The sequence below is a fragment of the Carya illinoinensis genome, chromosome 9 (assembly GCF_018687715.1).
Source record: "Carya illinoinensis cultivar Pawnee chromosome 9, C.illinoinensisPawnee_v1, whole genome shotgun sequence".
Lineage (NCBI taxonomy): Eukaryota > Viridiplantae > Streptophyta > Magnoliopsida > Fagales > Juglandaceae > Carya > Carya illinoinensis.
Genome location: NC_056760.1, coordinates 11019036 through 11033421, shown reverse-complemented (window position 1 = coordinate 11033421; position 14386 = coordinate 11019036). Strand labels below are relative to the sequence as shown.

The 14386-nt window shown below is 35.9% G+C and overlaps 2 protein-coding genes across 2 annotated transcripts; both read left to right on the top strand.

The window, feature by feature from the left end:
* The first annotated feature begins 258 nt into the window (after nucleotides 1-258).
* On the top strand, nucleotides 259-4136 carry LOC122275179 (ankyrin repeat-containing protein At5g02620-like). The gene is made up of 4 exons (XM_043084150.1): nucleotides 259-873; nucleotides 1082-1231; nucleotides 2406-2947; nucleotides 3190-4136. The coding sequence occupies exons 1-4, from the start codon at nucleotides 348-350 to the stop codon at nucleotides 3898-3900; spliced, it is 1929 nt and encodes a 642-aa protein (XP_042940084.1). The 5' UTR covers nucleotides 259-347; the 3' UTR covers nucleotides 3901-4136.
* Nucleotides 4137-5987: 1851 nt separating this feature from the next.
* On the top strand, nucleotides 5988-9210 carry LOC122275178 (ankyrin repeat-containing protein At5g02620-like). Its single transcript, XM_043084149.1, has 4 exons — nucleotides 5988-6622; nucleotides 6780-6929; nucleotides 7391-7941; nucleotides 8171-9210. The coding sequence occupies exons 1-4, from the start codon at nucleotides 6103-6105 to the stop codon at nucleotides 8894-8896; spliced, it is 1947 nt and encodes a 648-aa protein (XP_042940083.1). The 5' UTR covers nucleotides 5988-6102; the 3' UTR covers nucleotides 8897-9210.
* The last annotated feature ends 5176 nt before the right edge of the window (nucleotides 9211-14386 follow it).

Genomic DNA, 14386 nt, shown 5'->3' with positions numbered 1-14386 from the left:
AATTCCTAGAATAAAGACGTTATTGTAACTGTATCTCAAATGATTAGAGACGAACCAGAATAAAGTTGACAAAAGGCAACAATACTTGTGGTAACCTATAATATTCTATGCTCATGTCAATGGTTCAACCTTAATTACGAAGCATATGATCATCACCTTCAACTGAAGGTTTCCGAAAGTAATGCTATAAGGATTCGGAACCTCTTTGCTTTCAGCTGCGATCATTATAAAATGTAGCATGCATGTAATAAACCCACGAGCAACCCACATACTCAGTTCTCTAGCTCTCTGATATCTCTCTCTCTCTCTCTCTCTCTGGTCTCTCTCTCTCAAACACACTTTGAGTAATGGATTCTATATCAGAAAGGAAAGTTCAACAGGATCATAAGCTAAATGCTGAGTTGTACCAGGCTTTGCTGATCGAAGATGCCGAAAAGGTGAAGGAATTGTGTTCAACAGGGGAGCAAGGATTGCACATATTGACAATACACGACGATACTGTGCTCCACGCAGCCACTTATTCCAAACAAACCCAATTGGTACTCCATCTTCTAGATGAACTGCCTCCCCAACATCTTGACAAAATGACCCGACAAAACCACCAAGGAAACACTATTCTCCACGAAGCGGCCGTATCCAATGAACAGATTGACGTGGCAAAGAAGATATTAGAGAAGGCCCCAGGACTGTTATGCATGCGTAACCACCTTGGAGAGACCGCGCTCTTTCGGTCGGTCCGCTATGGCAAGGAGAAGATATTTCAATTCCTTGAAGGAAAAATCTCCGATTACAAGGAGGCTAATCAACAACTCTTCCTCAAGAGGACTGATAAGTCCACCATTCTGCACGTTGCCGTCCTTAATGAGCGCTTCGGTTGGTCCCGTGCATTCATATATAACATCAATATCATTTCATATATATATATATATATATATGTACACCCATCTATATTTATTTATGTATATGTACACATGATCGATGAAATTGTGTCGTACGTGCACATGATATAATTACGTCCCTAAAGATGACTCTTTTTCTTCTTTTCCCTACGTAAGAAATTAATTGGATTGCGTACGTACAGATTTGGCCTTGCACATTGCGAAGAAGTACAATCACCTGGTTGGTGAACGAGACGCAGATGGGATGACTGCTCTTCAACTTCTATCATGCAACCCAGGAGCTTTTCTACGAGAGGAAAAAATGGATTTTTTCCCGCAAATCACCAATTCTGGTTCGTTTAGATGATACATGCATTAATCATATTTAGACACCTATCAAATACATACGTTTTGTAATGTTAGTGGGTGTGGGATTTTTGTTTATATTTTTTTATTTTCAGTTTCTGGTTTTATTTTTATTATAATATTGTTAGATATTGTTTGCAAAATGATATTAGTACTCCTTTAATTTAATTCAATCATCAACGTTTCATCCTTCCCTAATTGTGAGGCATCATGAATGGTGGTTGGCAGGTTAGAAAAAAAATTAATTTGCAACTCATTGAAGCTACGTACATAATTAATTAGATGAAATAAAAGGATAATGATCAATATATCTCTCATCTTTTTAATTTTTGATACATATTAATTATTTGTCTTATGTATTTTATGTTTATTTTTTTATATGTCTTATGTTTTTTATATGTTCATTTTTTATTTTTCTATGAAAAAATTAATTTGAAAATGAGGGTTGACATGCTTTTAAATATTCTTATTTTTTATAAATTATCTCTGATTTTTTTATGTGTATTTTTTTTCTTTGTCCATGTGGTATACCACATGTCCAAAGCGAAACACATGACATTTCACATCAGCTGATTCTGTTAACAACAATCTAATGGAGGGACCTAATTTATAAAATTTGAAACCGATTATCTATTACCAAGATAAAATTAAAAACTAAATTACTTAAAATAACATATAAAACTTAGTACCACTGAGGGTCAGTGGTCCATGGGTAAGTCTGAAGTGGCAAAGGGGGCATTAGGCTTCGAGTCCCACAACTGGAAGCATCCAGGATTATTGATGACCCCTGACTCATCGGCCATTGATGCCCTGGTGTGGTTGGAGTTAGGCTATGGTGCAAGTCTGACTTGAGGGAGTACCTGTGGTTCTTGCCGTCAAAGCCCCTCCTATCTGGCTCCCCAGCAGGTTGGGTGCTACGTACTATAGTCACGTCCTAGTAGGAAGTCACTCTGGTCGCCCTTTTTTGCCAAGAATTAAAAAACATATAAAACTTGGTAAATAATCCTAAAACTATTTAGAGTTCATGAACTCTAAATAGTTTTGTGGTCATGAAAACCACTGCCTATGCTTTATTAATTGCTTTAGATGGCAAATAAGATCTTGATATATTTTTCCTTTTATACATGCATAAGTACTTATAACTTCCAAAATCATGAACAGCCAGTTCATATTTTACTTCAACCAAACAACCAGAGCCTAAATATATATCAGCTTTGAACCTGGCCAAGTTCCTGATTGAAAGAGATACCTCGTGGGAAGCAACGTATCCTGGAATAGACCAGAGCAAGCCTAGGCTCCACAAATATGGTGGGAATCCTACCGGAGATAGGCCGGGAGTTGGACAAGCCTCCCAATTATTAATGGCTGCAGGGGATATACCAGAAACAGATACTCCTTTGTTTTTGGCAACTAAGTTTGGCTGTGTAGAGATTGCTGAAGAAATACTGAAACGTTACCCCCAAGCAGTTGAGCATATTGATGACAAAGGGCGGAACATATTGCATATAGCTATAAAGTTTCGTCGGTTGAGTATTTTTTACCATGTAACGAAAGGAGAAGTGCCCGTGAAAAGACTGGTACGAAAAGTCGACAACGAAGGAAATTCCATACTTCATGCCGTTGGAATGAAATTAAAAGATGATATGCCAGAGAAATTGCGAGGCCCTGCACTTGAGTTGCGAGATGAAATGCTATGGTTTGAGGTACGTAGTGCACTTCTAATACTCTTTCTTGCTGCAATATGCTGTGGGTGCACAAATACACATTAATTAATTGGCACAATATATACTTTCAAGCTATAACTGATCAAAATATTGTTGAAAGCTTTAAAGCAATGAATTTTCCTGAAACGATATGAACTTCTTAATTGAGCTTTCAATCATTATGTTTTATTTTTAATTGAACTTTCAATCATTATGTTCTATTTTTTGGTGTTCATATGCAGCGTGTGAAGTTAATCACCCCAGCCCATTTCCTTGAACATCGTAACGATACGAAGCTGACCGCTAAGCAATTTTTTTCTAAAGAAAATAAAGAACTCCGAACATCAGCAACAGAGTGGCTAAAGCGAACCTCAGAAGGATGCACCGTTGTCGCAGTACTCATTGCTACCGTTGCCTTTGCTGCAGCCTATACAGTACCTGGAGGTCCAAATAGTCAGACAGGCACTCCAGTCCTCGTCAACAAACCTTTCTTTGCGATTTTTACTGTGACCGATGTATTGTCCCTTTCATTTGCTTTGACATCAGTGGTAATATTTCTCTCCATCGTCTCATCACCATTCCGTTTAGAAGACTTCAAGGAATCTCTTCCAAATAAGCTCATGTTTGGGTTCACATTTCTATTCCTCTCCGTATCCATGATGATGTTTGCATTTGGATCAACGGTCCTCCTCATGATACAAAAGAGGGAAAGCTGGACAAAAGTCATCCTATATGCACTTTCTTTCCTACCAGTCGGAATCTTCGCACTTTCATATTTCCCTCTCTATATATCACTAGCGGAAACTTACAAGTACTTGCTGAAAAAGCTGAAGGGGGTAATTCCTTGGAAACTTTTTAGTAAGGTGCTATCTATCCCAACCTATTTGTTCTGTTGTTGTTGTAGAAATCTGTGCACTAATTCCCTCGAGCTCCCTCGGAGTCAACCCACTTAAAACCGGCATCAGTAAGTATACTAGATTAGTGCACCAGGAACCTCTAACTTGTCTGCATGAAGGTGACCAATAAGACGTTAGTATATACGTGCCTTTGGAAAGTACACATTGTCTGCCGCTTTGAGTTGTAGCTAATTGGCCTGCCATTTTAAGGCTAGCTTGAGTTATGTTTCATTCCTGAAACTACATATATAGTTGGATATGTCATATTAATAATAATGTGTGGATTCTGTTAATTGGGCTTTTTTAACTTAATTGGGGCATTGTCATGTTCTGTTAATGTGGTAATTCATGTGGTGCATATATACGTGTTTGTGGTTGATCAATTGCACTCTATTTGTGGTTCATGAGGTTCCGCAGTTTTATTATCTGTTGTTAGCTTGTTCCCACACATGCATTATACAGTTTCAATTCACTTGATGCGCATTAAGACCAACCAAATCAAAAAATCATATTTCAATTAAAAAAAAAATCAAAAAAATCATATGTAGGTATGGTTTAAAACTTAGAGTAATTCTATACACCATACTCTCATCATACTTTCATCCTATTATATAAAATATGGTACATTTATCACTATTGGATGATAAAGAATCATTCAATAAAAATTATTCAATAATGATAAATGTGTCACGTACATTTTATATAGTGGGATGAAATTAGCTAGGATGGTACATACATACTAGTGTGGTGTATAGAATTTTCCTAAAACTTATATAGATTTAAAATGTACCTAGTTATCTCGATCATGAATGCTTTTTCAAAACATGGTTTATATATATTATATATGACATTGATGACATGATTGATTGGTTTAATTTGGAAACAAAAGCGCTACAAAAAGAAGTCTTACAACAAAAAATAATCCTGCCATTTGATATTTAATGATCAGAGGATTTACCATATTATTATGTTTACCTAAGTCATAATAAATTTTACATTTTTTTTTTTTTTTGAGATTACGCTATTTTTTTTAAAACAATCTACTAACAAATTTAATAGACAATGTACATATCTCCAATAATTTCCTATAAAATAAATTTTAAAAGACTAATTAATAAAAATAGAAGTTAGTAATCGAGTTGTACGTGATGAAAAATATATATATATATATATATATATATTAAGGAAATTAAGAGAAGGAGATACATGGGCTTAAATGTTTTGAGATTATTTGGTTTGAGAAATATTTTCATCTTATTTTATCATTATAATTTTTTAAAATTTTCACACAAAATATAATAAATAATTCAATTTTTTTCAAATATAAATCTAACTTTTTATAACTCAAAACAATAATAAAATTTAAAAAATTATATTTTATTAATATTTATTTAACTTTTATTTAAAATCATATCATATGATCTCACTTTACAAATACCGTATTAAAGTAATATCGCTTTCACTGTTAAGGAATGATACACAAACTTTGTCGGTAAGCAAAGTACCGGAGACCTTTATAAAATATAAAGTACTTATTAAGTTATTACGGCAAATTTGTATAGATTTATACGATCGGGGTAAATCATAATTAATTAAACTAGTTCTAGATCAGGCGATCTTATATCATCTAATTTAAAGAATTTGCTTACCGACAAACTAAATCATACTTTGTATGCATATATATAGATATATATATATATATATATATATATACATAAATTGATGATATAGTATATTAGATTGTAAATTTATTTTTATTATAAAATTAATATAATATATCATATGAAATCATATCAATTTATATATTTTTTTTTATAAAATCTCTTTATAATTACTGTAACACCTTTCATATAAATATATATAGATGTATATATAGACACTGGCTTGAGAAATGATATTTGAAGTTTTAGAGTGTGTACTAAGCTGTCTTGTGCACCTCTCTAAAAAAGTAGATAAATATAAAATTTACATAAAAAAAAAAATTATTTTTTAAACAATAGAATACCCCCACTTAAAAATAAAAATAAAAATAAAATTATATATATAAATATATATGCATCCACATGCCCCATCCACCGATAAATTGCATGCTAGGTAGAATAGAACTATCCAATGCGATATATATGTAGTCCCAGAATAAAGTCAGAAAAACCTCCCTATAAAATGGCCAGAGCAGTACTTGAGTTAACCTACGTTCTATGTTAGCGCTCTCTCTCGCTCCATCGATCTGTCAAATTTCAAGTAGTGACCATCTGTTCCATGGCAGAAATGAGTATTAATAGAAATCATAAGCAGAATGCGGAGTTGTATGAGACATTGCTGAGCGAAGATGTAGAGAAGGTGAAAGAGTTGTGCGCAAAAGTTGAAGAGCAAGGGTTGCACATATTGACAATACACGACGACACCGTGCTCCACGCAGCCACTTATTCCAAACAAACCCAACTGGTACTCGATCTTCTTGACGATTTGCCTCCCCAACATCTTGACAAAATGACCCGACAAAACCACAAAGGAAACACTATTCTCCACGAAGCGGTCATATCCAATTCACAAATTGACGTGGTAAAGAAGGTATTAGATAAGGCTCCCGGACTGCTATGCATGCGTAACCACCTTGGAGAGACTGCGCTCTTTCGGTCGGTACGCTATGGCAAGGAGAAGGTATTCAAATTTCTTGCAGGAAAAATTTCTGGCTACAATTTAGCTAATCAACAACTCTTCCTCCAGAGGAGTGATAGAAGCACCATTCTACATGTCGCCATCGTTAATGAGCACTTCGGTAATTAATGGTTCTTGATCACATTCACAACATTATAAACATTATATGTATGTGTACGTCATATGTTTCTCCTTATGTACCCGGACCAAAGATTATCACTTCTTTGTTGCTTTTTCTTGGGGGGTCCTTTTCACCCTCGTATGAAATTGGATTACAGATTTGGCCCTGCTTGTTGCCGAAATGTTCCCACACTTGGTTGGTGAACGAGACGCAGATGGAATGACTGATCTTCAGCTTCTATCATGCGACTCTGGAGCTTTTAAACGAGAGGACAAACGGGAATTTTTCCAGCAAATCGTCAATTTTGGTTCGTTTATCGCCCAATATTAATTGATCGATCTCATGTTATTGTTGCATGTACATGTGTCCCTGATATGTGCAATATTCTTGTTTCGGGCGGCCATCATGCCATGCATGCAGTAATTACTTACCAATACCATTCAAAATGTTTTTTCAATGCCAGTTTGAAATCTATGACGAGTTTCATGAAGTCATATGATGTTATTAACGAGCAAATTGCGATGAGTACTTACGGATACATAGAGTATAAAAACTCTAAAAGTCATTCGTTTGAATTTTCTTTCGCAAAACGTCTTCTGAATAGTATCTCTCTTAATTTCAATGCTTTTGTACTTAAAAGTTATTCAAAGTTTAAAGAATCGTGATCGTAAAGCTATTGTATGATGCCAGCTTGCTTATAAGATCTCTACATGTTTTTCCTTTTATACATATATGCAACATGTACTAACTTCCGAACTTCGTCAACAGTCAACTCATATTTTACTTCCGCCAAACAGCGAAAGCCGACTAAATATGAGTCAGCATTGAAGCTTGCTAAGTTCTTAATAGAAAGAGATCTCTCATGGGAAGCAACTTATCTTGGAATAGACCAGGGAAAACCTACGCTCCACAAATTTGGTGAGGGTCCTGGCCCAGAGAAGGGAATTGGACAAGCCCCCTTATTAATGACTTCACTTGGTCTAGGGGATCAAGTGCCAGAAACAGATACTCCTTTGTTTTTGGCAACTAAGACAGGCTGCATAGACATTGCTGAAGAAATACTGAAATGTTACCCCCAGGCAATTGAGCATATTGATGACAAAGGACGTAACATATTGCATATAGCTATCAGGCACCGCCGATTAAAGATTTTTGAGGTTGTAGCAAAACAAGAAGTGCCCATGAAGAGGCTAGTACGCAAATTTGACAACGAAGGAAATTCCGTACTTCATGTAGTTGGATTGAAAAGAAAAGAGTATATAGCTGAGAAAATACGTGGCCCTGCACTTGAACTGCGAGAGGAAATGCAATGGTTTGAGGTGGCGAACTTCTAATCCTCTGTCTTGCTAATCTGGAAACACAAACACGCATTGGCATACTTTCTACGCATGCTTTTAGGACAATAATCTTCTAAGTGTTGATTATAATAACTTGTAAAAGTACACTACTTATTATTAATTAGCTAGTTGAAGTATTAGGACCAGTTCAGTTCATCTATTTGAAGAGTTCTCGCTCATTATATATGTTTCTTTCGGTATTCGTGTGCAGCGTGTGGAGTCAGTCATCCCAAGCCATTTCAAGGAGCACCGTAATAATATGAAGCTGACCGCTTGGGGCTTATTTCATCAAACAAACAATGAGCTCCGAACAACAGCAGCAGAATGGCTGAAGCGAACCTCAGAAGGATGCACCGTTGTCGCAGTTCTCATTGCTACTGTTGCCTTTGCTGCAGCATACACGGTACCTGGAGGTCCTAACAGTCAGACTGGTGCTCCAATCCTCGTCAATAAACCTTTCTTTGTGGTTTTTACGGTGACCGATGTCCTGTCCCTTTCATTTGCTTTGACATCGGTGGTAATATTTCTCTCAATCGTCTCATCACCCTTTCGACTAATAGACTTCAAGGAATCTCTTCCGAACAAGCTAATGCTAGGCTTCACATTTCTGTTCTTGTCCGTGTCCATGATGATGTTTGCGTTTGCAGCAACTGTCCTCCTCATGATACAAAATAGGGAAAGCTGGACTAAAGTCATCCTATATGCACTTTCTTTCCTGCCAGTCGGAATTTTCGCACTTTCATATTTCCCTCTCTATGTATCTCTATCAGAAACCTACAAGTACTTGCTGAAAGAGTTGAGACGGTCAATTCCATGGAAACTTATTGTTGTGGTGCTATCTCTTCCAACATATTTGTTTGGCTGTCGTAAACATCGAAACGCCAATTCCCTTGAACTCCCCCAACATCGACCGGCCACTTCCAACCGGCACCGGTAGGCGTACGTACAAGATTGCCTGCCGTTTTGAATACATATAACTTGGCCAGCTGCTTTGAGGTTTGAGCTATGGAATGTCCCTCAAACTACTTGAGTTGGATATAATGTGTTGATGTGTGGGTATATAATTTGTTTGGCTTTATTTATCTTGGTCATGCGATGCCCTAGCTGTTGTGGTTGTAACTTGTAGTAAATGTTTGGTCATGTTTGTTTTCTCGCTTGTGATGGTATAGTAAGTACTCAATTTGTGGTTACTTTGCGAGGTTATGCAGCTTTGTACTTTTTGATTCTCAAACTTTATACAGTTTAGCGCCAACTGCAAGAAAAATAACTTTTTACATTACTTAAATTAAATGTGAAAAACATTAAATAGCTGTGAAAAAAATTTTAGCAATTATTTTATATTTTTTACATCTAATTTAAGTGACGTAAAAAATTATTTTTCTAATAGTAAGCAAGGAATAAATGCAATTGTCCAAAAAACTTATAAAAAGAAGTACTATGACAGCTACTATATAATATATTAATTGTCTAATTTAAATTTGTCAATTAATGCTGCGATATAAACTATATATATATACTTATATTAAATTTTGGTATGTAAAAAAGCATGCAAAATGTGTCACTCAATTAAATGCTACGTACGAGCATGTAAACTCAGCCTGGTACGTACCAGGCTGGTGTGACTTAAAAGCCTAATAAGCCAGTGGATTGGATTCGTTTTTTGCTTTCTACGACCAACGGCAACGAGAGAGAGAGCCGTCAAAGAAAAGTAAAGAAAAGAGAACAAGTTCCTTGTCGAGTGAAAGCGAGCTTCACGTTGAACAGTAATTAGGTGATTTTAAGACATAAAGCAAAAGTAATGGTATTTATTGTTTTGGGTTCTTCTAAGTTTTACTTTACAGGGGAATGTCATGTCCACTTTTGGTTGGAATAACTTGACTCTTAACCTTATTCCTTAGTTTATAACCTCTTAATTTAGGACCGGACTTACCGAACCACTAAATTCATGTGGACGGTTTCACACGTATCAATATAGTTGCAATCGTGAGTCTATAAATACTATACAATTATTTTAAAATAAATAAATAAATACAAAATTTATATGAAAAGAAATTAATTTTTTAATAATAAATCTCACTTTTTTTCAAAATAATTATACGGTACTTATGCACTCCACGACTAGGGCTGCACACCGATCCACCCGATCCATATTTTGGTACGACCCGACCCGACGGGAAACCAAAATACGATTGATCCGATCCGGTCCGTGAAATTCAAGTCAGGTCGAACCCGTTCTAAACCCGTTCGCGTTCTCCTCGTTTGTTCTGCCACAGTAATTCTTGCATCGAGAGCATCACCATGAGGGGTGCCAATTGCAGCTTGGCCAATAGCCTCGGACCAGCCGAGGAACACGGTTATGATTACAGAATTGCTCGAAGTTGGAATTGTCGTGAAGGACTGGTCGCGCCGGGCATGTGACGTCAACACTGTAGAAAAAGCTGTGAAAATGTTGATGGCATCGAAGGAAGGGCATGCGATACGGAAGAGGGCGGCGGATTTGGGCAGTGCTGTCAGGCGGTCCATGGATAAAGGTAGGTAAAGTACTACTGGATCAGACTTTTGGGAGATTAAACGAGAAGAAAGACAGAGATAATAAAACAAAAAAAAAAAAATCCAGCAACCCGTAAAGAAAAATTCCAGCAACCCAGCCAAGGTGAAGAGATCTGAGACCCAAGGAACAAATACTAGAAAGTAATACAAAAGAAGGTGTAGGAATCGTGCAAGAAGCCATGTGGGTCGTAGAGGACGAACCCGTTGCAGGGGAAGATCTGGACGCAAGGTGGAGCAGCGACAAAGGGCAGCAGCAACGGTGAAGACGATGGCGATGACGAGCGGCGATGGACGATGGCGACGATGAACGGCGACAGACGACGGAGTGGTCACACCGGTGGCTAGGGTTTGTGAAACGAGGGGAAGAGGTCTCTGCCTTGGTTCTTGCCGGTATCGGTTTCGACCGATAATACTTAAGCTCGACCTGCTAGTGACGTGGATCCGAAGAACCCGACAAAAAGCCGGTTCATGCGGACGGATCGGCCCAATGCATTTCATGCACAGGCCTATCTACGACTGTATATAATATTACTCGTATAAATGGTTTACTCTCTACATCAACTTGTAAGTAGAATAACTCATAATATATAACAGCATTTTGTAAAGTGAGAAAAACAAATTTTTGAAAGATAAGAGATTCAGATCATACCACAATTGGTTGTATGCATTATCATAGATCCAAACATGACACTAATCGATTTCACATTGTTTAATTGCATTTACGAAATAAGAATAAATGGGTGCAAACCTCATGGAAAATCTCAAGTATAATCCCATGATACTCCTCAGAATTCATTGAAATATAATAATTCAAGAGACTACAAAGATCTTTTGGTTCTTGAATCCGATTTGCTATGATCATCTCAACCATGGACTCCCTAAAATCCTCTCTGGGATCGTAGGAGCACTTTTCCATGGCCATCACCAAAACAAACTTAGTCCCTTCATGACCTGATCTTTGTGGGCTTCTTCTTGGGTATTGATCTATTTCTGCAGTTGGTGGATTTGGATATATTCTGTATTGTTCGTATTCTTTGTAATACCTCATATTTACGTGTATTTTGACTAACTAATTATTGCATTTCTTAGAATTATATGCTTTCTTGTTTTAAATTTTAAATGCTAATTTACATGGTATTATTTTACGACTTTTAACTGTGAATTTAATTCGATGTGTTTTATTGTTATTAAAATATTGTTTATTATTTAAAAGGCTCCTGGTTTTAAATTATGTTATTGTTGGATTTTATTATTTTATTTTAGTTAGTCATTGTATTTAAATTAATTTTATTTAAATTGCTGTCTTAAAATCATTTTTGTTTGATCAATTTTTAGACCCAAGATAAAAATGTTGGATCTTATTTCTTTCCCTTTCTTTTTTCTCTTTCCTCTTTTTGTTGGATCAATTTTTAGACCCAAGATAAAATCAATCAACTAAGTACTAGAATTGTTAAATACAAATTCGTTTAAAATATAAAGTGTTTCAAAAAGTAATAAAGTTATCCAAATAAAAATATAATAAAGTCAAAATACAATAATTAAAAGCAGAAAATAAATCCCGGTACACGAGAAAGTGGTCTCCGATCACTCCTCCAGCGGAGCCACATCCTCAGACTCTACCTCATCAGCTGTATCAAAATCTACAATATCATGAAACGATACCGCAAGGTATTGAATACCGTTAAATTGTAAATCTCACTAAGTAACAATCTACACAACCCAAGAGATCAAAATGCATTAATACAACCAAAAAATATTCGTGCATCTGATAAAATATGCATGATACTCAAAACATCATTTTTTCCGAAAATGATTATTTTCCAACACACGCTAAAATCCCCTTTTGGCCAAAAAATCAAGTCCATTAAAATAACCCCCGCCATTTTCCCAGAAAATGGCTCAGTATAAAATCCACAATTTTTCTAGAAAATAGTCCACATATATCCAATTATCAAAACCATCATTTTTCCAGAAAATGACTCATTATCCATTTTTACCTTATGCACCATTATCTCTCCTAAGGACCAAAAGCACCACAACTATATATTAGTAAAATAAAATAATTTAAACCCAACAATAAAACAATTTAAATGTAAAATAATAATTAATATCAAGAAAATCTATCAAAATAAATTTCACAACTTAAAAAACATAAAATAAATCTAACAATTAACACGTTAAATTTAAAACAAGAGAGCCATTAATTATAATAATTTGAATAATTTTTTATTAAAAATATATGTAAATACGGGATATTACATTCTTATCATATGATATATCACACATTAACTTTATAAGGGAGCAAAGTGGAGATCCTTAACTTGTTATGTCAAATATATAAATATATATCTTCTATACATAAAAAGTGTGTATGAAACAAAATTTATTGTTTTAAACAGAAAATCTTGTTTCTCCGTTAGTTTTGTTGTTCCCGTTAAATAGCAGTTAAGCCACCATTTGTGGCCATTTGTGTCGTGTCCGTTTGAATACCAAGCGAGTGATGATTGGAATTCCATTTTCCCAATTCCAAAATCCCAAAACTCAAATGAAATGGATCCATCGTTGTTAGAGAACAGTATCTCTTGGGATTTTCTCGATTAGAGCTTCATCGGCATTAGATGGCTATGGTCGCTTCGCCAGCTCTAGCTTCACTGACATCTTCCAATGCTTCGATGTGGAAGAAGATGGTAGGCTAGGTTTCCAGTCTTCCCTTTGATTCTCATGTGCTTTTTCATTCGTTTCGTGGTTTATTAACGAGGTTCTCTGTCGTTGTAGAAGCCTAATGGTCCCAAACCATGGCCGCTGAAATCGTCTTCCAAGTCACCCTCCTCAACTCAAGATGAGATCGAGATAGAGATAGCCAAAGTGTTGTATGGGATGGGGAGGCAGCCCCAGGGCCCTTGTAAGCAGGAGATCCTGGGTACCGATTCCACGAAGTTTGACCCAAGAGAAGCCAATAAATCCTAGATCACCCTGCACAACGGAAGGCTCTGATGTTCTACCACACAAAAACAGAGCATGCATTCTCCACTTTGCTTGAAATATCTTCAATTGTTTTTTTCCCTTCCCACAAATCACGCAAGAGCTGCTCCGAATGGAGTTCCTGGGAAGGTCCATGAAGAAAGAGTTCAAGGGCTTTGTAAGGATTTTGATGATTAGAAGCATGGAGCTACATAACTATCTAGAACATGAAAAAATTTTGTTTTTCAAAGTTACCGAGATTCATTCTTCATTGTCATGCTTTGAATTTAATTTTCCATTGTCAATGAAGTGTAAATGGTGTAGTAGCCTTGAAACTTGTCGTTGTGGTCCTTTGCGTCCATCTATTGTGGTCCTTTTCCATCGTCAAGCATATTTTTGAATATTTCTTTTTTATAGGTTATTAAAGAAAGTATTGAAACTTGCCATGCGCATGATTTTACAGATGTTATCTTAGTTCATGAACACCGTGGCCGGTGTGCCAGATGGTATGACTATAAGCCATCTATCTTTTGGTCCAACTACGTATTTTGGATTATTGAATGTCATAAGTAGTTTGATCATACTATTATTTCTAAACTTTTGTTTTGTCCCAGTTGTTTTGGCCATTGATAATAAAATATTTGCTTGTAGGTTAAAAGACATGACATTAAAGATAAGAAGACCATTGGAACAATGTCTGAGGCTTACCCACATGGGTATGTCAAAATGTATTTGTCATTTGCCATTGATGATGTTACGTTATAATTCATGCGTATGCGAAGAAGCCATGTTTTGGTTTGTGTAGTAAAAAGCTCAAGTTAAAAACCATATCTTTATAATATAATTGCCAAGCAGATAGAAAACATTTTTACTCGGATCTTTTTCTTAATTTTATTTGAGAAGGATCTTTTTTGTT

Excerpts from the sequence above, each read along its gene's own strand:
- LOC122275179 (XM_043084150.1), top strand. The coding sequence starts at position 348 with ATGGATTCTATATCAGAAAGGAAAGTTCAACAGGATCATAAGCTAAAT. Across the intron at positions 1,232-2,405 it reads CCCGCAAATCACCAATTCTG|CCAGTTCATATTTTACTTCA; the intron begins GTTCGTTTAGAT and ends AATCATGAACAG. Across the intron at positions 2,948-3,189 it reads ATGAAATGCTATGGTTTGAG|CGTGTGAAGTTAATCACCCC; the intron begins GTACGTAGTGCA and ends GTTCATATGCAG.
- LOC122275178 (XM_043084149.1), top strand. The coding sequence starts at position 6,103 with ATGGCAGAAATGAGTATTAATAGAAATCATAAGCAGAATGCGGAGTTG. Across the intron at positions 6,930-7,390 it reads CCAGCAAATCGTCAATTTTG|TCAACTCATATTTTACTTCC; the intron begins GTTCGTTTATCG and ends CTTCGTCAACAG. Across the intron at positions 7,942-8,170 it reads AGGAAATGCAATGGTTTGAG|CGTGTGGAGTCAGTCATCCC; the intron begins GTGGCGAACTTC and ends ATTCGTGTGCAG.